The following is a 23,429-nucleotide window of genomic DNA, read 5'->3' on the forward strand; positions in this document are numbered from 1 at the left end:
GTATTTATATGCCCATGAAGAAACTTTGTGATTCCCTTTCATGGTATCTGCAAGTCTTTTTTCATGCCTTTTGTTTCTCTTAGTTGCTCTTGTTCCACCCTCTTGAGCCTTGTATATTCAGCTTGATTCTCAATTGTTATTTTCTACCTGACATCTGTTATAAGTACACTTTTTTCTTTACTATAGTTTCCATCTCATTTCTTATCTGGGGAGTTCAGCGTTTGTTTGCCTTGGTTTTTCCTCGGAAAACACATCTTGACTGTGTCTAAACTGGTAAACATTTCAGAAATAGGGTAGAGCACTGTATCTTATAAGAATGTAGAGTTTGAAGAAATTAGTGTCAGTAGTCTTCAGATGACATTCCCCCGTTTATCATTATTTTGTTTGACTGAATTTTCCTAGGGTCTGTTTCCTCATTTTACCTGTTTACGTTATTGTTGGTTTACTGTTATGCATCATCCCATGTCACAGATAGCTGTATTTCAGCAGAGAAGTAGCCCTAGGGAAACAACTGGGACTAAAAGCTGCCAGAAAGATCCAGATATTATTTGTCGATGTCAGAGAGCCTTAAAAGTCGTGATTATGAGGTAGGACCTCATGGATCCTACTGTTAGCTATAGAAGGGGAAAAAAGAAAAACTGGAAACCATTAGCCCAACATCAGTACCAGGGAAATTGCTAGAACTTCTTATTAGTGATACATAAACAAGTACTTTGTCTATTTTTGTTGTGATTTTCTGAGTCAACATTGATTTATGAAGTGCTATGCCTGAAATGGAGGAGTGTACTGATCTTTCAATATGAATGTAAATGTTTTATTCACTCATAAAAATGGCTGATCCTATGCTGATTTTTTTAATGTAGAATTAAAATATCCATCAACCAGAATTCTAATAAACATGGAATTGTTAATTTATTACAAAGCAAAACATTTTCAACAAAGCTGTACAACTAGTTATCTCACAATTTCTAATATGAAAGCTTAATATTTACCTCTCAAAACACACTCCGAAACCAGATAAAGGAACAAAGCAGATTTATTTTGTTTGCCGAAGAATGGTTTTTGAAGGCAAAAAAAACCAGTGTGCAATGTAAAGATGATTGTAAATCTGGCATACACGAGAGGTCACTAGCCGTGCAGTCATCTCTGGCAGATGCAGCTTGCTCAGGAAACACCATAAGAAATCTTCCAGCTGTACTTGAATTTCACACTGGAGTTAAAACAAAGATGCTTCAGAAGGGCAGAGAAGAGAAGACTTTTAATCTTGTGTTTCTATGTACCTGCTGTCCTTGTTCTTATAGATGGTGGTGATTGTAGTTTGGAAGGTGCTGACTGATGAGCCTTGGTGAATTTCTACAGTGTATTTGTAGATGGTGTACTTTGCTACTCCTGGTGGTGGAGAGAGTGAATGTTTGTGTGTAATGCCAATCAAGCAGATTGATTTGCCCTCTGGCATCAGGCTTCTCAAGTGTTATTGTGGAGCTACACTTTCCCAGGCAAGTGGGAAGTCCTGATGAAAGGTTCTGACCCGAAAGGCCGACTCCTCTCCCTCTCTGCTGTTTGACCTACTGTACATTTTCCAGCTCCACTCTGCTCTCCAGCATCTGCAGTTCTCTCTATCTCCAAGTGGGAAGCATTTGATCACAATGCTAATTTGTGCCTTGTCAGTCATAGAGTCCCAGAGATGTACAGCATGGAAACAGACCCTTCAGTCCAACCCGTCCATGCCGACCAGATATCCCAACCCAATCTAGTCCCACCTGCCAGCACCCGGCCCATATCCCTCCAAACTCTTCCTATTCATATACCCATCCAAATGCCTCTTAAATGTTGCAATTCTGCCAGCCTCCACCACATCCTCTGGCAGCTCATTCCATACACATACCACCCTCGGAATGAAAATGTTGCCCTTAGGTCTCTTTTATATCTTTTCCCTCTCACCCTAAACCTATGCCCTCTAGTTCTGGACACCCCAACCCCAGAGAAAAGACTTTGCCTATTTATCCTATACATGCCCCTCATAATTTTGTAAACCTCTATAAGATCACCCCTCAGCCTCCGACGCTCCAGGGAAAACAGCCCCAGCCTGTTCAGCCTCTCCCTGTAGCTCAGATCCTCCAACCCTAGCAACATCCTTGTAAATCTTTTCTGAACCCTTTCAGGTTTCACAACATCTTTCCAATAGGAAGGAGACCAGAATTGCACGCAATATTCCAACAGTGGCCTAACCAATGTCCTGTACAGCCGCAACATGACCTCCCAACTCCTGTTCTCACTACTCTGATCAATAAAGGAAAGCATACCAAACGCCGCCTTCAGAATCCTATCTACCTGCGACTCCACTTTCAAGGAGCTAGGAACCTGCACTCCAAGGTCTTTTTGTTCAGCAACACTCCCTTGCACCTTACCATTAGGTGTATAAGTCCTGCTAAGATTTGCTTTCCCAAAATGCAGCACCTCACATTTATCTGAATTAAACTCCACCTGCCACTTCTCAGCCCATTGGCCCATCTGGTCAAGATCCTGTTGTAATCTGAAGTAACCCTCTTCGCTGTCCACTACACCTCCAATTTTGGTATGACCTGTAAACTTACTAACTGTACTTCTTATGCTCGCATCCAAATCATTTATGTAAACGACAAAAAATAGAGGGCCCAGCACCGATCCTTGTGGCACTCCACTGGTCACAGGCCTCCAGTCTGAAAAACAACCCTCCACCACCACCCTCTGCCTTCTACCTTTGAGCTAGTTCTGTATCCAATTGGCTAGTTCTCCCTGTATTCCATGAGATCTGACCTTGCTAATCAGTCTCCCATGGGGAACCTTGTCGAACGCCTTACTGAAGTCCATGTAGATCACATCTACTGCTCTGCCCTCATCAATCTTCTTTGTTACTTCATCAAAAAACTCAATCAACTTTGTGAGACATGATTTCCCACGCACAAAACCATGTTGAGTATCCCAAATCAGTCCTTGCCTTTCCAAATACATGTACACCCTCCGGATTCCCTCCAACAACTTGCCCACCACCGAGGTCAGGCTCACTGGTCTATAGTTCCCTGGCTTGTCCTTACCACCCTTCTTAAACAGTGGCACCATGTTTGCCAATCTCCAGTCTTCCGGCACCTCACCTGTGACTGTCATTGATCCAATTATCTCAGCAAGAGGCCCAGCAATCACTTTGCTCGCTTCCCACAGAGTTCTCGGGTACACCTGATCAGGTCCTGGGGATTTATCCACCTTTTAACCATTTCAAGACATCCAGCACTTTCTCCTCCGTAATCTGGACATTTTGCAAGATGTCACCATCTATTTCCCTACAGTCTACATCTTCCATATCCTTTTCCACAGTAAATACTGATGCAAAGTATTCATTTAATATCTCCCCCATTTTCTGTGGCTCCACACAAAAGTAGCTTTGCTGATCTTTGAGGGGCCCTATTCTCTCCCTAGTTACCCTTTTGTCCTTAATATATTTGTAAAACCCCTTTGAATTCTCCTTAATTCTATTTGCCAAAGCTATCTCATGTCCCCGTTTTGCCCTCCTGATTTCCCTCTTAAGTATACTCCTACTTTCTTTATACTCTTCTAAGGATTCACTCGATCTATCCTGTCTGTACCTGACATATGCTTCCTTTTTCTTAATCAAACCCTCAATTTCTTTAGTCATCCAGCATTCCCTATAGTTACCAGCCTTCCCTTTCACCCTGACAGGGATATACTTTCTCTGGATTCTTGTTATCTCATTTCTGAAGGCTTCCCATTTTCCAGCCGTCCCTTTACCTGCGAACATCTGCCTCCAATCAGCTTTTGAAATTCTTGCCTAATACCGTCAAAATTGGCCTTTCTCCAATTTAGAACTTCAACTTTTAGATCTGGTCTATCCTTTTCCATCACGATTTTAAAACTAATAGAATTATGGTTACTGTCCCCAAAGTGCTCCCCCACTGACACCTCACTCACCTGCCCTTCCTTATTTCCCAAGCATAGGTCAAGTTTTGCACCTTCTCTAGTAGGTACATCCACATACTGAATCAGAAAATTGTCTTGTACAAACTTAAGAAATTCCTCTCCATCGAAACCTTTAACACTATGGCAGTCCCAGTTGATGTTTGGAAAGTTAAAATCCCTTACCATAACCACTCTATTATTCTTACAGATAGCTGAGATATCCTTACAAGTTTGTTTCTCAATTTCCCTCTGACCATTGGGGGGGTCTATAATATAATCCCAATAAGGTAATCATCCCTTTCTTATTTCTCAGTTCCACCCAAATAACTTCCCTGGATGTATTTCCAGGAATATCCTCCCTTTGCACAGCTGTAATGCTATCCCTTATCAAAAATGCCACTCTCCCTTCTCTTTTGCCTCCCTTTCTATCCTTCCTGTAGCATTTGTATCCTGGAACATTCAGCTGCCAGCTCTGCCCATCCCTGAGCCATGTTTCTGTAATTGCTATGATATCCCAGTCCCATGTTCCTAACCATGCCCTGAGTTCATCTGCCTTCCCTGTTAGGCCCCTTGTATTGAAATAAATGCAGTTTAATTTATTAGTCCTACCTTGGCCACACTGCAGAATTCCTGGCCTCTGATCTGCTCTGCTCTTGGAACCACAGTCTTTATATGGCTTGTCCAGTTTAGTTTCTGGTCAATGATAAGACCCAAGAATGTTGATAGTGAAAATTTATTGATGTTAATGCCATTAAACATCAATAGGTGCTGTCTGAATTCTGTTACTAGAGATGATCATTGTGTGTGATGTCTGTGGCATGAATGTTACTTGCTTTGTATCAACCCTAAACTGGATATTGTCCAGATATTTCTGCATATAGACATGGACTGCTTCAGAATCTGAAGAATTGTGAATGATGCTGAACATTGTGTAATCATCAGTGTACGTCCCCACTTTTGGCCTTATGGTGGAGGGAAGGTATTTGATGATGCAGTGCAAATGTTTGAGCTGAAGACACTACTCTCTGAGGAACACTTGCAGTGATGTCCTATAGCTGAGATGACTGAACATTCAATAGCCATGCCATCTTCTTTTCTGCTAGGTATGACTCCAACGAGGAGAGAATTTCTTCCTAGATTTCTAATGATTCTAGTTTTGCTCGTGTCTCTTGATTAGATATTCACTCAAATATGTTGATGTCAAGGACTGTTATTCTTCCCTCACTTCTGGAGTTTAGCCATTTTATCCATGTTTGAACCAGGTCACAGTGATCTCAGGAGCTAGCCACCCCTATGTAACCCAGACTGACTGTCATGGTTAGCACTGCTGCCTCACAGCGCCAGGGACCTGATTCCACCTTCGGGTGACTTTGTGGAGTTGCGCATTCTCCACATCTGCATGGGTTTCATCCGGGTGCTTCAGTTTCCTCCCGTAGTCCAAAGATGTGCAGTTTAGATGACTGGTCATGCTAAGTTGCCCCATAGTGTCCAGGGATGTGCAGGGTAGGTGGGTTAACAATGATAAATGCAACATTATCAGGATGTATTATGTTGTATTACAAAGCTTGTTTTTTTGAGCCAGGCACTAATTAAAAAGATAAATCAAAAAGACAAGTTGAGAAAGGAAACTGATCCTCCCAGTTGCTAAGGAAACTAAAACTGAAATGGAACCAAACAAAGTTGAAGTCATGTAAGAAGGATCCAGAACCATCAAAGCTCAGATAATGATCCTGATGGTGTAGTAGAGGTAGGCTGAAGCACAGAACGCCTCAACCCAGAGTTCGAGCAAGTATGTAGTTGCAGTTGTTCTGTTACTTCAAAGATAATCTTAGATTATCATTTAGACTGTGACCAACAAACTTGAGTAAATTCTGCAAACACATGTACCGTTCTTGATGAAAAATGTGCCCCTGGAACTTGTAGTGGGTTTGCATTGATGTCACTTGTGGATTAGGCTAAATCCTAGAAGAGGAGAAGCTTAAATTTTTCATGAAACATAGAGTTTTGAACGACTTTATGATCAACTTAGTGTGCTGTCAAGCCTGTTCTTAAGACCTGTCTTCATTGTATCGACATTTAAATTGGCATTTATAGTTTATAAACAACTACAAATTGCCTGTTAAAAATTCATGTTGAGCTGCAGTAGATTTTGTTTTAAGAGTACAGTGAATTTAGTGTTTGCTTTGGTTGACTTCTGTATAGTAAAAATTATGGTGTTTGTTCTGTAAAACCTAATGTCTGCATTCTTGCAGTAGAGAACAGGGATTTCAGATTTTTGGAGATGCTTCATTCTTCAGAAATGAATCTTAAAGTATTCCCATTTTTTAACCAGATAACTTCTAATTCTCACAATGTGGGTTATCCTGAAGGTACTTCTCTCTAGCCAAATCTTGGAAAATTGTCCAGCTCTGTTCAAACCCTTGATTTGGTCACTTTGTCTCTCTTTGAAGAGATTTGGTCTCTAAAAAACCAAATGCAAGCTGTGTCCTCATTTTGGATGGGGACACAACAGAAATTTGCTATCTCTCTATCGCAGGCTCTTTGTCACTTTTCTGTAAGACTCTTGCCGACTGAACTTGTAAAGATCATTATCAATGATATTTCGAGGAAAGTTTTAATCTGAACCTGCACTGACTTAACTGTGTACTCTTTCCTTCTCACAGCCCCATGTCCATGACAGTGTGAATCACCTGAACTTTGGATCCAGGCATAAATAATGATCAGCTGTCCTTTAAACTGCTAGCTTCGGATGCTCTAGTGGTGCAGTGGTAGTGTCCCTACCCCTGGCCCGAAGGCCTGTGTTCAAGTCTCACTTGCTCCATCTTTGAATAGGTTGATTAGAAAAATAGGCTAATAAAAAAAATTAGACTCACAGCTTGAAGGGCTCTTGGTGCACAGTGGTAGTCTCCCAACCTCTGAGCCAGGAGCCCACCTGCTCCAGAGGCAAAAAATATCTCTGAACATAGTGATTAAAAATATCAAGACTCCTGCTTGGGCTGTTGTGAGACACTGGAAGTGCCCCTATCTCTGAGCAATGATTCCTGGGTTCAAGTCCCACCTGCTTCAGATGTGTGTAATAACTTCTCTAACAGGTTGATCAGAAAGCATGTAGACCCCCAACCTTGTCTTATCTTGAAACTAAGTAGACAGTTTAAAGTTTAACTTTTTACAGAACTTTACCTTCCTCAAGTTTCCCTGGGATATGGAGACTAACTGTGTATTCACTGTCAACACAGCTGCCAAGGTCTTCGCTAGCAGGTGTGAATTTCTTGTACTTCATTCTTAATAGACGTATTCTGAGACTGCCCCTCCCATTCCTTCATTTTAGCTAAGTTAAAGGCATACTCCCAAACTTGAACAATGCTGTGTCCCTTTATAGCAAAAGTGAGCTAGAATAAGGAATAGATAGGTTCTTTATGAACCTTTGGCCCCATGTCGTGGTGGTGTCGTGAGAATATAGGAGTTGATCTTGAATCTGGAAGACTAAATCATTTCAGCTGTTCTCTTTGTTATTTTAAATTTCCATAGGATGTCAGCTGTAATGAGATACAGACATTACCATCTCAGATTGGAAACCTGGAGATTTTAAGGGACCTGAATTTAAGGAGGAATCACTTGGTAACGCTACCAGAAGGTTAGTGTTTTTGCACATTTTAGTAAGATATGCACCTTTTTGTTTTTCCTTTAGTGGGAAACACAAAGCATTTTGATGCTTGGATGCCAAATTAACTTAAAACATTGCAATTTTTAAAAAAAGATTTGTAAAGTGCTTCCCTAATGGCTGAATTGACAGATGTGTATATGTGATATCATACTGAGGTTAGTAGATTAAAATTACCCATAATCCAATTCTTGGTTATTCTGAAGGCAATGAACTTGGCATGAGAGCAACTGTAACTGGCCATGGTGCAGGGTGAGGGTGGGGGTTGTCACTAAGACCACTCAGTTCTCATTCTCAGACCTTGTCCAGCTTCAATCGATTCACGAATGGCCAAAATAGCTGAATCCGAGAGGTGAAGTGGGACGTGTGAAGATATGATGCTCAGATTTTTGCATGATCCTTCCACTGTTTGTGTTGGACCTCCATTTGAACTTATTGGAGATACTTGAAATGAGTGGCTTTGTGGAGGATGCTTCTTCTTCAAATTGAGTAGTCTTGGTGAGCTTTGAGAAGATTTGTAGCTCAGGTTGAGGTTCTGGAAGTAGGTTTATTCGCTGAGCTAGAAGGTTCATTTTCACATGTTTTGTCACCATACTAGGTAACATCTTCAGTGAGCAGTCTTGAGCAAGAGATTCCCATACATTAATGGGGACTTTGAATTTTTTCCGGGGAGGCGTTGAAGCCGTCCTCAAAGTGTTTTCCCATCTGCTGATAACCATTTGCCATGAAAAAGCTTGTAGAGAGCTTGTTCTGTTACTCTTGTGTTCAGTATGCAGCCAAAACTGACTGATGGTAACCAGAGTCTTGATACAGGCAATGTTGTCCTGAGTGGGGACATTGATATTTTAGTACCTATCCTGTTGGTGGATTTTTATGATTTTGCAGAGAAGTCACTGATGATATTTCTCCAGCGATTTATAGTGTTTACTGTACATTGTCCTTATCTCTGATGCAGAAGAGTGAGTAACGCTGTTCCTCTGTAGACCATGAGATTGGTATCTGGTTTGAGCTCTTTGTCATCAAACACACTGTCCCTCAAATGGATGAAAACTGTGCTAGTACACTGGGGGAAATGTTGAATTTTATTGGTGCTTGTTGCCCCAATACCTTCAATGTATAGGAATTAACCTGCATTATCCAGCAGCTCACAGTGGAGCTGGATGATTGGGACCAGTATGTAGCAGGAACATACTGGTAGAGGACCTTTATCATTCAAGTGTTCAACTGCAGTTCCATTCTCTCATGTTTCCTTGAATGCATTGACAACAGCTTGGAGCTCAGCCACTGAATGTATGCGATGCAATATTGAAGCTGCACACAACAATAACAAAGTTAGAGAGATGAATGCATGGATGAAAGACTGTAGAGGAGAATGAGTATTTGTTTATGGGCACTGACACCAATTTTATGGAAAGCAGAACCTGAACCATAATGGGACTGGGGATCTTGCAATCCAGATCGCTTGAGAAGTAGGCTTTAAACTAAATAGTGGGGCCAAGGACCCAAATTTGGGAAGTGATGGTGAATCAAAGAGTGCAGAAAAGAGCAATAGAGGAAGTAATTAATGTCGGAGATGATAGACAGTGACAGGAAAGGATAGCAATCTAAGAACAAATCTGCAAATAAGATCAGAGGTTACAAGAATAATCAAAATACAAAACTTAAGGCACTGTATTTGAAAGCACATTACATTTGAAGTAAGGCAGATGAATGAGTACAAATTAGGATAAGTAAGTATGGTCTAGCAACCATTATTGAGATATTAAATGTTTTGAAATGAAAATATTTTTTCACTTAGCCCCAAAGCCCTTTTGGACTGTGGCAACCTTATCTTTACCCCAGTTGGGAAGACAAGTTTGTCCTGTATTAGTAAGTGCAACCAAGTCTCATTATCTTCAACATAAATGTACGTGAACCAGGAAAAAACATTTTTATATAGTATATCATTAAGATTTGGAATGTACTGTGTGGAGTAGATATTGGAGTAGATATAATTGGGCTTTGTAAAGGTTATTTGATCAGCATATGAAAATAATTGAAATAAACAAGGCCAAAGGAGAAGCTTAGGGATTGCTACCGCAGTGAACCAATCAGTATGTATAACATGGTTTGAAAGACCATCTTCTGTGCTGTAGCCATTTTATGAACTATGGAAGAATAGTTGATAATGGAGAGAGGAATTGTCTGAATAAATCATATTGTTGTCAACCCTTGTGAATCATAGGTTTTGGGAGAATGGATGCAGTGGGTAAAATTCCTTAGAATAGCATTACTTGACAATATCGGTATAAGATACAGAATAACCTCGATTATCCGAATGAGACGAGTGGGGAGTATTTTGCTCAGATAACTGAGAGTTTGGATCATGGATTGTTTGGATAATGGATAGCATTTTTACGGGACGTGAGATTTTGTTCAGATAATCCAAAATTCGGATAATGAACATTTGGATAATTGAGGTTGTTTTGTAGTAAGAAATCCAATAATGAAATCAGAAGAAACCTCTTTCCCTAACAGTTGGTAAGAAAGTGGAATTGGCTACCACAGGGTAACTTTTTTTATCCTTTATATTCTTTCATATGATGTGTATGTTGCTGTATGGTCAATGTTTGTTTCCCTAATTGCTTTGAACTGGGCTTGCTAGGCTGCTTGAGAGGGCAGTTAAAAGTCATTTCTTTTGATTATTACACATTACTTTAGACCTGGCATCTCACACAGGACAGACGAGGTAAGGTTTTCGGATTTAATTCCATTAAGGACATTGATTATTGCACCAGATTCTTTTTTACAACAGTCGATATTGGTTGACATCGTCATTATCACGGAGAACAAATTTCTTTTTCAGATTTTACTAACTGAATTCAAATTTTGCCTTGGTGGAAGTGAATAATGTAGATTTATTAAAGGGTTGTGATTGTAGATCAAGATATAAAAAGGTAGAAAGAGACTGTGTGAAGCATAAACATTAGGCTGGACACTAAAGTCAAAAGTGCATCTATGGCCATCTGAAATAAAAATCAAAGCTGTGGGGAAACTCAGTAGTTTCTGTGGCAAAATAAACTTTTTGTGTTTTGAATCCAATACGATTCAACTTTGACATTGCCTCTGCTTTCCTGTATATATTTGCTGCCAGATCCAAGATTTTCAACCTCTTTTTGTTTTTATACCAGCATGAACTGGTGGGAAGGAATGGCTACCTATATGATATTCTTCTCATGAACTGCTATGTATCCTACATAATAGTTAGTATGCCTAAGTACGACAAGAAGGCAAATGACTTAATTATTATATCTCCAACTTGCAAGAAGTTCAAAATTTTGGTATTTAACAAGTTAAAATCACTGAGATAACTAGCTGTGAAATAATTTATTTATAATAACATACAAGTTATGTACATTAAACTTAGAAAAATTTTAACATAAATTGATTTTGAATTGTGGTGCCAAATGTGGAAAACAAAAGATGATGAGCAAACTTGGAAGCAGGAGAGAGCCTACTTTTAAGCCTGGAAGGTAGCAATAAAGTGTGTGACAAAGATGGCTGATGCGAGAATGAGATCTCGAGCTTAGGAGCTTGTAATGGCTTCTAGAAGTTGCACTTTGATAATTTGACTGTATTTGTATTGTCCGTACAATACATACAGTTGTTTGTCATCCATTAGATACAGAGTTTATATTGCACATTGGCTCATGGATATTGTGTAGTTGAGAATCATGGTTTGCTGCATAGCACGAAAGAGGGTGATCTCTGTGTCAGTAATGTTTGTGAAAAAATGTGTTGGACCATGTCATGGAGTGGGATGAGAAAGTAATTGCTATGATAACTGGAAAATATAAGTCTGAGTTGCTGAGTCTTTTGTTATAATTTTATAATTTATAATTTATAGGCAAATGGGGAAATGCTTATGGCCACTGTAACAAAGACCTTTTTTGAATTTATGCTAAGTTTTGTATATTATAGTAGATAACTAGGAAAATTGGAAAATAATGAACTATGAATAGAAAATGTCGATGTAAAATCTGGCTAAGAAGGAGATATGTTGCTCTACTTCATATCAAAGATAGCACGCATGTCAGGTTCAGTATACACAACAGACCATTGTCATTTCTTGAGCCTTTTTGTAGGCAGATGCCTTAAATTATATTATGCTGGTTCAATTGGAATGACCTATTAGTTAGAGAAAATGTGTTTCAGAGTTTGTGAAATCAATTTGAGCTAAAAAAATTTGCATTTTCCAGTTATTGAAGTTCAGCAAAGTTAAAAAGACACCAAGAATGTTAATAGTAATTTTAAATTTAGTTAATTTATTTTAAATGAGCTGAATTAATTTATTCTTAAGAGTAAACAGTATACCCGGGAAAATTTTAGCCCTAAAGCATCCTTTGAAGTCAGTAGGAGATATGTTTGTCGAATATGGGTTATAAGATGTTTACTTTTAAACATCTTAGAGAGCTTTGCTTTTCGAAGATGAATTTGACACTGCATTCTACCATTCTTAACTGCAATAAAATTTTCAAATGTTGTAGTCACATTGTAATGTTGTCCTGCAGCAGACTTCATTCACAGAGCATCATATCTATTGTATAAATCAATGATTTTGGTTTACTGCTTTGTTAGAGCTTGCAGATTTACCACTCGTGCGATTAGACATCTCCTGTAATAAAGTGACAACAATTCCAGTCTGTTACCGAAACCTACGGCATCTCCAAACAATCATCCTCGACAATAATCCCTTGCAATCTCCACCTGCACAGGTATGACCTCCATGAAAATGATTTGTTTTTATTGTTAATCTTATATTTCAGATTTAACATTTCACTAATTGATTTATAAATCATGAACAATATTTCACTCAAAGTTGGTAAATTAATGAGAACAGCTTTTGTTATTTTATGACACATTGGCAGTTTCAACATATTTGCTAGTATTTTATGGATTCAGATTGGTTTTCTTTAAGTTTTTTCCTTCAGTTCAGAGATGCTTTGGACAGTTAATTGTTAGATTTTTTTCTTGTTACTTTGATATTATATCTGCCAGTGTCACCATGCACAACCGAATGGCTTTTTCCCACCAACAAGTTACCTGCAGTACTTATACCTGTTATCAACCACCACTAACCATTTGTGTCCTCCAGTTAATCAAATTATATGCAGTCCCTGAGAAGGGCAATGCAGATCACTAAAGGGGAGGAAGAAAGCTAAATCAAAATGGAGTTCAAAGAGAGATAAGGCATTCCACCCACTGCAGCATCCACCTTTTTCTAAAAGCATCAAGAGTATTTGTGAACACCACATTATCCCTGTCGAGCAATACCCGGGCAAGAACTTAGCTGCAGAAGTGGGGCAGTTATGACACCCTCCACTGCTTGCTGCCTGAACCTTGCTCTTAAATTGGCCAGACCAATGAAAAGGTTCTCTGACTTGCCCACATACCTCCGCACCAGATGCCCAAAGATCAGGAGCATCAAAGTGCAACCAAAAGCACAATGAAAGATTGTTCAGATAACTTAAAAAAAGGGCTTAAATGCCCACACTCAATATGGTCCACAGACAGCACTACAAAATTGTCGGGTTTCCTTCACTGATAATTATTAATCTGACTATAGTTAGCAATTTGAAAGTCATTTAACAGTGCCCTCTCACTGATTGATTGATTGTTCTTGATTATGTTTGTTGTCTCTTTACTGTCCTTTGAGTCTGTTTTATCAGACTTACAAAAATGCCTGCCTATCTCTTGGCCTTTGGTCAAGGAAACACAGCAAAATGATCATAATCTGCCCTTTTCTAATAATTTCTGATGAACTTGCTATGTATTACTTGCAGCCTTTTTCTTTTCTTCTTGGGGTTCCAACATGTGTAGTTTGTTTTCTCAGTTTTCTTTGCAGCTGCTTTGAGTTTTAAATGCTCTTTTCTGAACAGTTTTTAAGATCATTGTTAATGGTTTGTTTTTCATTCCTTTTGAGTGAAGCTGTATTTACTTTGGATTTGTGTTGTTCTTAGCATCTCTACTGAAATTCAGTATTTAATCCAATGCACTGATTAAAGTTGTGACATTGATGTTTTTCTTTTAGATTTGTATAAAGGGGAAAATCCACATATTCAAATACCTGAATATTGAAGCGTGCAAAAGCGTTCCAGAGCTGCCGGAATATGATAGAACAAGACCAGTTGGATTCAGTTCATGGTTGGTAATGAAATTGACCAGTGTAAACTTTGTTAAATCTAGTATTGACAAAAAATGTTTCAATTGCTTTGGTAATCACAGTTCATCTATCTTATATATCTTATATATCCAGTGTCTTAAATGACCACATGTGCAGGACATGCACCCAGCTGCAGAAGCTAGAGCTCTAGGACTTGAAGCTTGAACTGCAGTTGGAGACACCGTGGTGCATCTGCGAGGCTGAGAGTTACATGGATAGCACATTTAGAGAGATGGTCACACTGCAGCTCAAGTGACTAGAAAAAAGAAGGGAATGGGTGACCAACAGATAGTCCAGAAAGAAAAGGCAGGTAGTGCAGGAGTCGCCTGGAATCTCACACATTAATTTGTATACCAGTTTGGAAGCTGATGAGCATGCTTGTCATGCTTGGAGAAATGCAGTCACAGCCAGGATTCTGGCACCACAAGCCACTTGACTGTACAGGCGGGGAAGGGAGAAACAAAAAGCAATGGTAATAAGGGGTTCTTTAGTCAGGGGAGAAGACAGGCATTTATGTGGCAGAAGATGTTACTCCAGGATGGTGAGTTGTCTCTCTGGTGCCATGGTCAAGGATGTCACTGAACAGCTGCATATTGAAAGGGGAGGATGATGAGTTAGAGGTTGTGATATGTTTTGTTCCCACTGATATGGGCAAAGTGAGGAATGAGGTCTTGCATCAAGAATTCAGGGAGCTAGGCAATGGAAACCTCACTGATTGAAATCTATGGTGCCATGAGCTAGCGAGTTTAGAAATAGGAAAATAGAACAAATGAATGTGTGGCTAAAGAGTTGGTGCACGAGTGAGGGTTTTAGATTTCTGGAATTCTGGGAGTATTTTGGGGAAGATAGGACATGTACAAACGGGACAGTCTGTACCTGAACCACATTTGGACCAACATCCTTGCAGGCGGACTTGCTAGCATTGTTGGGAGGAGTTTAATCGAGTTTGGTATGGGAGAGGGCCACAGAATATCAATTAAAACAGTGATGCATTGTGCTACAGCAACGGCACAAGTCACAGTGAGTCGGTTGAGTGTCAAGAGAGTAAGGCAAGGCTGGATGGTCTTTAATGCTAGGAGTGTATTAGGTATGACTGATGAATGAATTGTGTGGATTGACATGTGAAAGAATGATATTATTGCCATCTCAGAAACTTGGTTGAGGGAAAGACTGGACTGGCAACTTAGCTTTCCAGACTATAGGACCTTTAGGCAAGACAAAGGAGGGTGTAAAAAGGGTGGTAGTGCAGCACTATTAATTAAGGAGTCACTTATTGTAATAAGGAGAGATAATATCTTGGAAGGGTACTCAAATGAGACTTTGTGGGTAGGGTGGCATGGTGGCGCAGTGGTTAGCACTGCTGCCTCACAGCGACAGGAACTCTGGTTCAATTCCAGCCTCGGGCATCTGTTTGTGAAGTTAGCACATTCTCCCCATGTCTGCATGGGTTTCTTCTGGGTGCTCTGATTTCATCCCACAGGCCAAAGATATCACAGGTTAGGTGAATTGGCCTTGGTAAATTGGCCATAATGTTCAGGGATGTGTAGGTTGGGTGCATTAGTCGTGATAAATGTAGAGTAATAGGGTAGGGGAACGGGTCTGGGTGGGATACTCTTCGGAGGTCAGTGTGGACTTGTTGGGCCGAATGGCCTGTTTGTACACTGTGCACATTCTACGATTCTATAAGTTAAGAATGTTAAGGGGATAGCTACTGTACTGGGAGTGTATTATAGGCCCTCAAAGGGTCAGCGGGAAATAGAAGAACAAATATATAGACAGTTTGCAGAGGTGTATCGCATAATCGGGTAATTATACTATCCTGACATAAATTGGGATAGTCATAATATTAAGGGCTTAGAGGGGGCTGATTTCTTGCAATGTATCGAGGGAGATTTTTTTTTGTATCAATATGTAGAAAGCCCAACAAAAGACAGCACAGTGGTGTATTTGGTCCTGGGGAAGGAAACTGTACAAATGTTTGATGTGTCAGTGGGGAAACATTTTAGTAATAGCAACCACAACATGAAACAGTTCAAATTTGTTTTGAGCAAGGAAAAAGATGGCCTGCAAAAGACGGCTTTGATTGGAGGAAGGCAAATAATATTAAAATAAAGCAGGATGTGGCCTCAGTGCCGGGAACAGCTGTTTGCGGGTAAGAATAGAGTGGAGCAATGGGGGGTTTTCACAAAGGAATTGGGGAGATTACATTCTAACTGTACCCTTTACAGGGAAATGTAAGAACAGTAAATTCAGAGAACCTTGGATATCTAGGACAATTCAGGACTGGAAGAGGAAGAAGAGTTGGGCTTTTAGCAGATCCAAACGGAGGAATTCTGCTGTGGCCCTGGAGGAAGTACAGGAGGTAACTTATGAAAGCAATTATAAGACCAAAAAGGGGGCATGAAAAAGGACTTGCAAACAGGATTAGGGAGCATCCTAAGGTCCTTTACAAATACATTAAAGGAAGAGGTTAAACAGGGAATAGGGCCCATTCGGAACCAAGGGGGACAACCTGTGAGTGAAGCACAAGATATTGGAAGGGTGTTGAATGAATACTTCGGTCTTCATGCTGGAAAAGGACAACGTAGGTATGGAACTCAACAAAAGGGACCATGAGGAAATTGCCTGGTTTTACATAGGAAATGGGGACATATTGGAGGCTTTGTTGTGCTTAAAAACAGACCAGTCCCCTGGCTGGATTAATTGCATCCCAGGCTGTTGTGGGAGGCAAGGCAGGAAATTGCAGGGGCTCTGACAGAAATGTTAATTCCTCTCTGGTCACAGGGGAAGTGTCAGAGAACTGGAGGATGGCTAAATGTGGTCCTACCTTTTAAGAAGGGTGGTAGAGATGAACAAGGAAATGACAGACTGGTGAGTTTCACATCAGTGGTAAGGAAACTATTGGAAAAAATTCTTAAGGACCACCTTCATACCTACTTGGAATGGCATCGGTTAATTAGGGATAGTCAACATGGTTTTGTCAGAGGTCATGCCTAACAAGTTTGTTAAAATTTTTTTGAAAATGTGATCAAGTGTGTGGATGAGGGAAGTTCAGCTGATGTAGTTTATATGAATTTTAGCAAAGCTTTTGACAAGGTCCCGCATGGGAGATGGATTGAGATGGTTAAAGCACGTGGAATTGAGGGAAACCTCACGAGATAAATCAGAAACTGGCTTAGCAATAGGACACAAAAGGTAGTGGAAGAAGGCCGTCTGAGTGACTGCAGGCTGATGTCCAGTACTTTAGAAGAAGAAATGAGATGCTCCTCTAAGACCCTAGGTAGCTTAGAGGAGCAGTGGGATCTTGGGGTAATTATTCACAGATCCCTGAAGTTGCCAGAGCACTTGAATAGAGTCACTGAAAAGCATAGCCGGTCAAGCAGCATCCGAGGAACAGGAGAGTCGATGATTCGAGCACAAGCTCTTTATTGGGAATATGGTGGGTGGGGAGGTGAAGGCAAGGGGGCTGAGAGATAAATGAGAGGAGGGGTGGAGCTGGAGGCAAGGTAACTGGGAATGTGATAAGTGAATGAAGGTGGAGGGTGATGGTGATAAGTCGGAGGGTGGAGTGGATAGGTGAGAAGGAAGAAATCGACATTGATTCCGTGTGGTTAGAGGGTCCCACGGCAGAAGATGAGCTGTCGGGTGGCTTGGATATGGCGGTGGAGGCAGCCCAGGACTTGCATGTCCTTGGCTGAATGGGACTTTGATGAACATTTCTGAGAATATCTCTGGAATATATGCACCCATAAGACCCCACCACACTGTGGCCGAACACTTCAACTCTCCTCCCACTCTGCCAAGGACATGCAAGTCCTGGGCCGCCTCCACCGCCAAATCCTAGCCACCTGACAACTAGACGAAGAATACCTCAGCATCCTCTGAGACCCTGTAACCACACGGAATCAATGTCGATTTCACCAGCTTCCTCATCTCCCCTCCCCCCACCTTATCCCAGATCCAACCCTCCAACTTGGCACACCCTCTTAACTGTCCTACTTGTCCATCTTCCTTCCCACCTATCTTCTCCACTCTGACCTAGCACCATCACCCTCCACCTTTATCCACCTATTGCATTCTTAATTTCCTTCCCCCTCAGCCCCAACCCCCTCACATTGATCTCTCAGCCGCCTTTGGGTCCCCCCCACATTCCTGATGAAGAGCTTATGCTCAAAATGTCAATCCTCTTGCTCCTCAGATGCTGCCTGACCTGCTACACTTTTCCAGTGCCACACTTTTTGACTCTAATCTCCAGCATCTGCAGCCCTCACTATCTCCTTCCGGAGCCCATGAATAGGATAGCTAAGAAGGCATATGGGACACTTCCTTTCACTAGTCATAGCATAGAGTGTAAGGGCAAGGAGGTAATGTTGGAGTTGTACAGAGCGTTGGTCAGGCCACAACTGTGTGCAACATTGGTCACGTCACAACAGGAAGGGTGTAATAGCGCTAGAGGGGGTACAGAAGTGGTTCGCCAGGATATTGCTTGGGATGGAGAAATTGAGTTATAAGGAAAGACTAGATAGGCTTGGATTGTTTTCTTTAGAACAGAGAAGACTGAAGAGGAACATGATTGAGGTAGTATAAGATAATGAGGGGTATGGACAGAGTGAATGGAGAGCAGCTGTTCACCTTGATTGAGAAGTCAGTCAGAAGAGGGCATAGTTTTATAGTAAGGGGCAGGAGATTCTGAGGGGGTTTGGGGAAAAAAACATGTCCACTCAGTGGCCTGTGGAAATCTGGAATGCCCTGCCTGGGAGGTTGATGGAGGTTGGAAATCTTTACAACCTTAAAAATTTTTTTTGAGTACAAAATATTAAAACATTCCATGATGTGGGGCAAGTGCAGGACATTGGGAATAATGAGTCTTCAGTGATAGTTATTGTCAGTGCAGACTTGATGGGTCGAAGGACTTTTTCTACACAATATGACTCCATGACTATATTTCCAAGATATACTTTATCATAATATAGTATTATTAATAACCAAGATTTGGGTTTTCAGCAAAGAAATTTGTATCTGTGATTTGGACCATCTGTGGTGAATGACCTTGAAACGTATTGATTGTTTAATAATTAAAGTCTTTGAATTGGCAGAGTGAATAAGTGTATAATTCAAGGCTGAGGAAATGAATAACAAGATATGTTTTCTTGGAGAAAAGTTGTCTGTTGTGAAACTTCTTCAAAGTGATGAGAATCGAACTGACTACAATTACTGTCCAATAACATGGTGTGTTAACATTCTAATTGATGGTCTTGGTTGTTCTCAGCTTTTGCCTGGAAGAAAACATCCCTAAATTTGGAGCCAGGGTAAAAATGCCAGACACTCACACTTGATTACTGTTCTTTGAAGGCTTCTGAAAGTATAAATGTGTCAACAAGTGAAGACAGGGTCACGAGCAAATTACAGCAAATGCTGGAAATGTGAAATAAAGACAGAAAATGCTGAAAATATTCAGCAGGTGTTATAACATAGAGAGTGTAATGGAGCTAATGCCTACTGCCTGATTGTCTACTGTTAGATATGAGTTCTGATGAAAGGTTGTTGATCAGAAATGTTGTTGCTTTTTCCATAAGTGTTACGTGATGTGCTGAATTTATAGCTTTCTCTGATTTCACTTGAGAACAGGTCAGTTTGCTGATAGTTCACACCAGTGCTGAATCCAATGCATTAATTCACTGTTTAGATTCTCAAAGACTGAGTTCTTGGGAAGAGGCAAAAAAGAAGTAGAAATCTGTCATATTGGACATTCCAACATCAAAATGTAGCCTATTTCTAAAAATATAATGGAGTCTCCTGCTTCATTTCCGAAACCAATTAAACACGAGAAGTTAAATAGTGTAGGTGAATGATTTTAAGTTTTAATGTTGCTTATAACTGGATTAGGTAGCAAAGAACAGAAAATTTAATAGAATGTATGATTGATTTGAACAGAAGATGCAATACAGAATTTTACCGTCAGTGTATAAAACATTGATAAAAATTCCAAAGTCATTTCCAGTTTTATTTCACAGCAACATGCAGAGATCTATGATTGTAGGGAAGAAAGGAAGCATCACTCCTTTCTTGAAAAAGGGAGACAGATACTAGGAAGCAATAAGCCAGTTCTCTTAACATGTTTCATAGGAAACATGTTGAAGCTATTATTCAAGAACTTATAAGAGGGGCATTTGGATAAAAACAGAGTAGGGAGGTTCCCTTTCATCCAGGGCGCTGGTGAGATCACACCTGGAATAGTGCATACAGTACTTGTCACCATTTTTAAGAAAGAATGTTCGAAATATTGCAAAGAATTCAGAGAAGGTTCTCTTGATTAATAACTGGAATGAGTCGGTTGTCTTGTGAAAGGTTGGACAGGCTAGACTTATTTTTGGTGGAGTTTTGAAGATTTAAAGGTGTCATAATTGAAAAATACAATATCCTGAACAGTCTCAACAAGGCAGTTGTGGAGAGATGTTTCCTGTAATGGAAGAAACCAAAGTAAGGGGGTATTGTTTAAAAATAAGGGGTCCTCCCTTAAACAGAGGTGAGCTTAATTTTTTTTCTTTCAAAAGAGTTGAAAGTATTTGAAGTTCTTGCTGAAAAAGCAACTGTAAACAGAATTTGTAAAAACTTATAAGGCAGCAATGGATAGATTCTTGGTAAACCAGGGATGGAATGTTATCAAATGTGAGCAGGAATGTGGAATTTGATTTTACAATCAAATTAACCATTATCTTATCAAATGGCAGAGCAGGCCCAAGGGACTGAATGGTCTATCTCTGCTGCTTGTTCATTTGTCAGCTCAGGTTGATAAGTGGCTTGAAAGCAGAACTGGCTGGTGGTTAAAGGATGCACCTACAGTGATGCAGCGGTAGATATATAGAGGATATTTCAGAAATGAGTAAAAAAATTCTAAGGGACATGTCTTGTGAGAGGCTGTAGTGACGTGGGGGAGTGGTGCTTGGAAGTGGGTGAAAGAGAGACAGAAATAAAAACTGAGAGAGCAGGTGGAGTAGGGATCAGCTATTGCTGTCTCAGAATTGGTGACCTTTAATTCCCAAGTCCCAGTCCCTACTTTGGGAAGCTTTGTCTTAGAGTCTTAAAATAAGAGACTGGTGAGATAGTTGATGCATTGATATAAAATTTTTAAAATTTCCAAGATTTGGGGAAAGTCCGATTACAAATTAAAATAAGCCATAGAAACAGGTGCTTCTATAACTGGGTTATGAAACTGTAAACGTGACAGTAAAACTGAATTCTAATTCTAGCTAGGCCTTTTGTGTTTTGAACATATAAGTTCACTAAGTGCAAAAGTGTGACTTAAAATAGAATGCTGTGAGTTGATTGATGAAGGGAGTTTGGAATAAGGGAAAGAGTGCTCCATTGCTTTTGCTTTCTGTAACTTTTTCTGCCTCCAGGAATTGGTTTTTACTCTGATGTAGGGGAAGAAGTTAGTAATATGATGAGTATATAGTAAATGACTAAGATTTATTCAGCTCACAAGGTTCTAAATAGTATAGTATATGGTGGTAAGGTGAAGAAAATATTTTGTACAACACTGTTGATGTTGGATTTGTCTTGATTTTGTGGGCAGCATATACCTGGGCACTATTCCACAATGCTAGGTAGATAGCAGTGTTGTAGCTGTACTAGGGCAGCTTCACTACAAGTGTGGCTATTTCAGGAGCATGAGTCTTATGTATTATTGTTGGAATGTTAATCGGAACCATTGCCTTTGCAATTGTTTTTAATTCACTCAAAGGATGTAGGTATCTCTGGCGTTTATTGCCCATTTCTAATTTCCAGTTCCTTCAGCTTGATATCCTGTCATGAATCGAATTGGCTGAAGTGTGGCTCTGTAAGGCTGGGAACCTCTGGAGGAGGAGGCCAAAATGGACTTGGCACTTGCGGCTGAAGATTGTTGGATGTGTTTCAGCTTTATCTTCTGCACTATTGTGGTGGGTTCTCCCACCATTGAGAATGGGGTATTTGTGGATCTGCCATGAAATTGTTTAATTGTCTACCACCATTCAAGACTAAGCTGCCAAGACTGTCGAATGAAGAATTGATTGTAGAATTGCTTAATCCTTAGGGGTTTCAGGCACAGAGGTATTGCTTCGTGCAGTTGTGATTTTCTAATCACTTGCTTCAGAGTCTCTCATTAGGGAATCCACAGGGTTCCCATGAGCAACTCTTAACTACAATGCAGAAATGATTGTATGGCCAAAGGAAAGTCTGGGCCATCATTCCCTCCCAGACACAGGAGAAATGTTGTTGGCCAGTAGTGTACTTGGTAGTCAGTGACCAGATATGATCTATTTCTGATGTTATTCTTCATGTTCTCTGAGAGGTTTGTATATCATGACAGCTATTGTTTGCACTTTCTGGTCACACACAGTAATGAATAAGCTCAAGGGAAAGTAGGAAGTGTTGGAGAAATTCAGTCAGGTCTGGCAGCACTTGTAGAGAGAAACAGAGTTAATGTTTCGAATTTGATGTGACATTTCTTTAGAACTCATGACACAAAGTCACAGAGGAGTACAACACGGAAACAGACTCTTCGGTCCAACTCGTCCATGCTGGCCATATATTCTAAATTATCTTTGACCCATTTGCCTGCATTTGGTTCATATCTTTCTAAGCTCTTCCTATTCATGTACCCATCCACATGCCTTTTAAACATTGTCAGTCTCCATCACTTCCTTTGGCAGCTCATTCTATACATGCACCACCCTCTGTATGAAAATGTTACCCCTTTGGTTCCTTCCAAATCTTTTTCCCCTCATCTTAAACATACGCCATCTGCTTTTACCCTACTCTGGGAAAAAGACGTCGTCTGTTCACCCTATCCGTGCCACTCACGATTTTATCCATCAGCCTCTGATGCTCCAGGGAAAAAGGCCACAGGCTGTTCAGCCTCTCCCTATAGCTCAAACTCTCCAACCCCAGCAACATCCTTGTAAATCTTTTCTGAAACCTTTCAAGTTTCACAATGTTTTTCTTATAGCAGCGAGGCCAGAATTGAAAGTGTTTTAACCAATGTCCTGGACAGCTGGAACATGATATTGCAGCTCCTATACTCAGTGCACTGACCAGTAAAGACTAGTGTACCAAACACCACCTTCACTACTCTGCATACCTGCAACTCCATTTTTAAGAGACTGTGTACCTGTACCCCAAAGTCTCTTTGTTTACCACATTCCCCAATATCCAATCATTAAGTGTGTATGTCATGTCCTGATTTACCTTACCAAAATACCTCACGTTTAACTAAATTAAACTCTATCGCCCACTCCTGGATCTGCCTGATCAAGGTCCCACTCACTGTCTACTATACCACCAGTTTTAATGTCATCTGCAAACTTAGTAACCATTCCTCCAATATTCACATCCAAGTTGTTTGTATGCATGACAAAAAGCAGTGGACCCAGCATTGATCTTTATGGCACGCAGCTGGTCTCAGGCCTCCAGTCTGAAAAGCAACCCTCCGCCACCGCCCTCTGCCTCATATCTTGAAGCCAATTTTGTGTCCAAATGGCTAGCCCTACCTAGCTTTCATGTGATTGAACCTTGTTCACCAGTCTATCAAGCAGAACTGTGTCAAACGCCTTGCTGGAGTCCATATAGACAAAG

General features: G+C 40.4%; 1 protein-coding gene across 9 annotated transcripts in view; it reads left to right on the plus strand.

Moving 5' to 3' along the window:
* The window catches only part of lrch3 (leucine-rich repeats and calponin homology (CH) domain containing 3), a 196,946-nt gene that overhangs the window by 99,641 nt on the left and 73,876 nt on the right, over positions 1–23,429 (plus strand). For all 9 annotated transcript variants that reach the window (XM_043702400.2, XM_087993517.1, XM_087993516.1 and 6 more), the window contains exons 4-6: positions 7,480–7,585; positions 12,230–12,366; positions 13,683–13,795. In XM_043702400.2, the coding sequence (XP_043558335.1) occupies positions 7,480–7,585; positions 12,230–12,366; positions 13,683–13,795 (356 nt within the window). The remainder of the gene's footprint in view (positions 1–7,479; positions 7,586–12,229; positions 12,367–13,682; positions 13,796–23,429) is intronic.

The sequence above is a fragment of the Chiloscyllium plagiosum genome, unplaced genomic scaffold (assembly GCF_037043375.1).
Source record: "Chiloscyllium plagiosum isolate Xiang-an unplaced genomic scaffold, Cpla_swu_hap1 HiC_scaffold_13, whole genome shotgun sequence".
NCBI lineage: Eukaryota > Metazoa > Chordata > Chondrichthyes > Orectolobiformes > Hemiscylliidae > Chiloscyllium > Chiloscyllium plagiosum.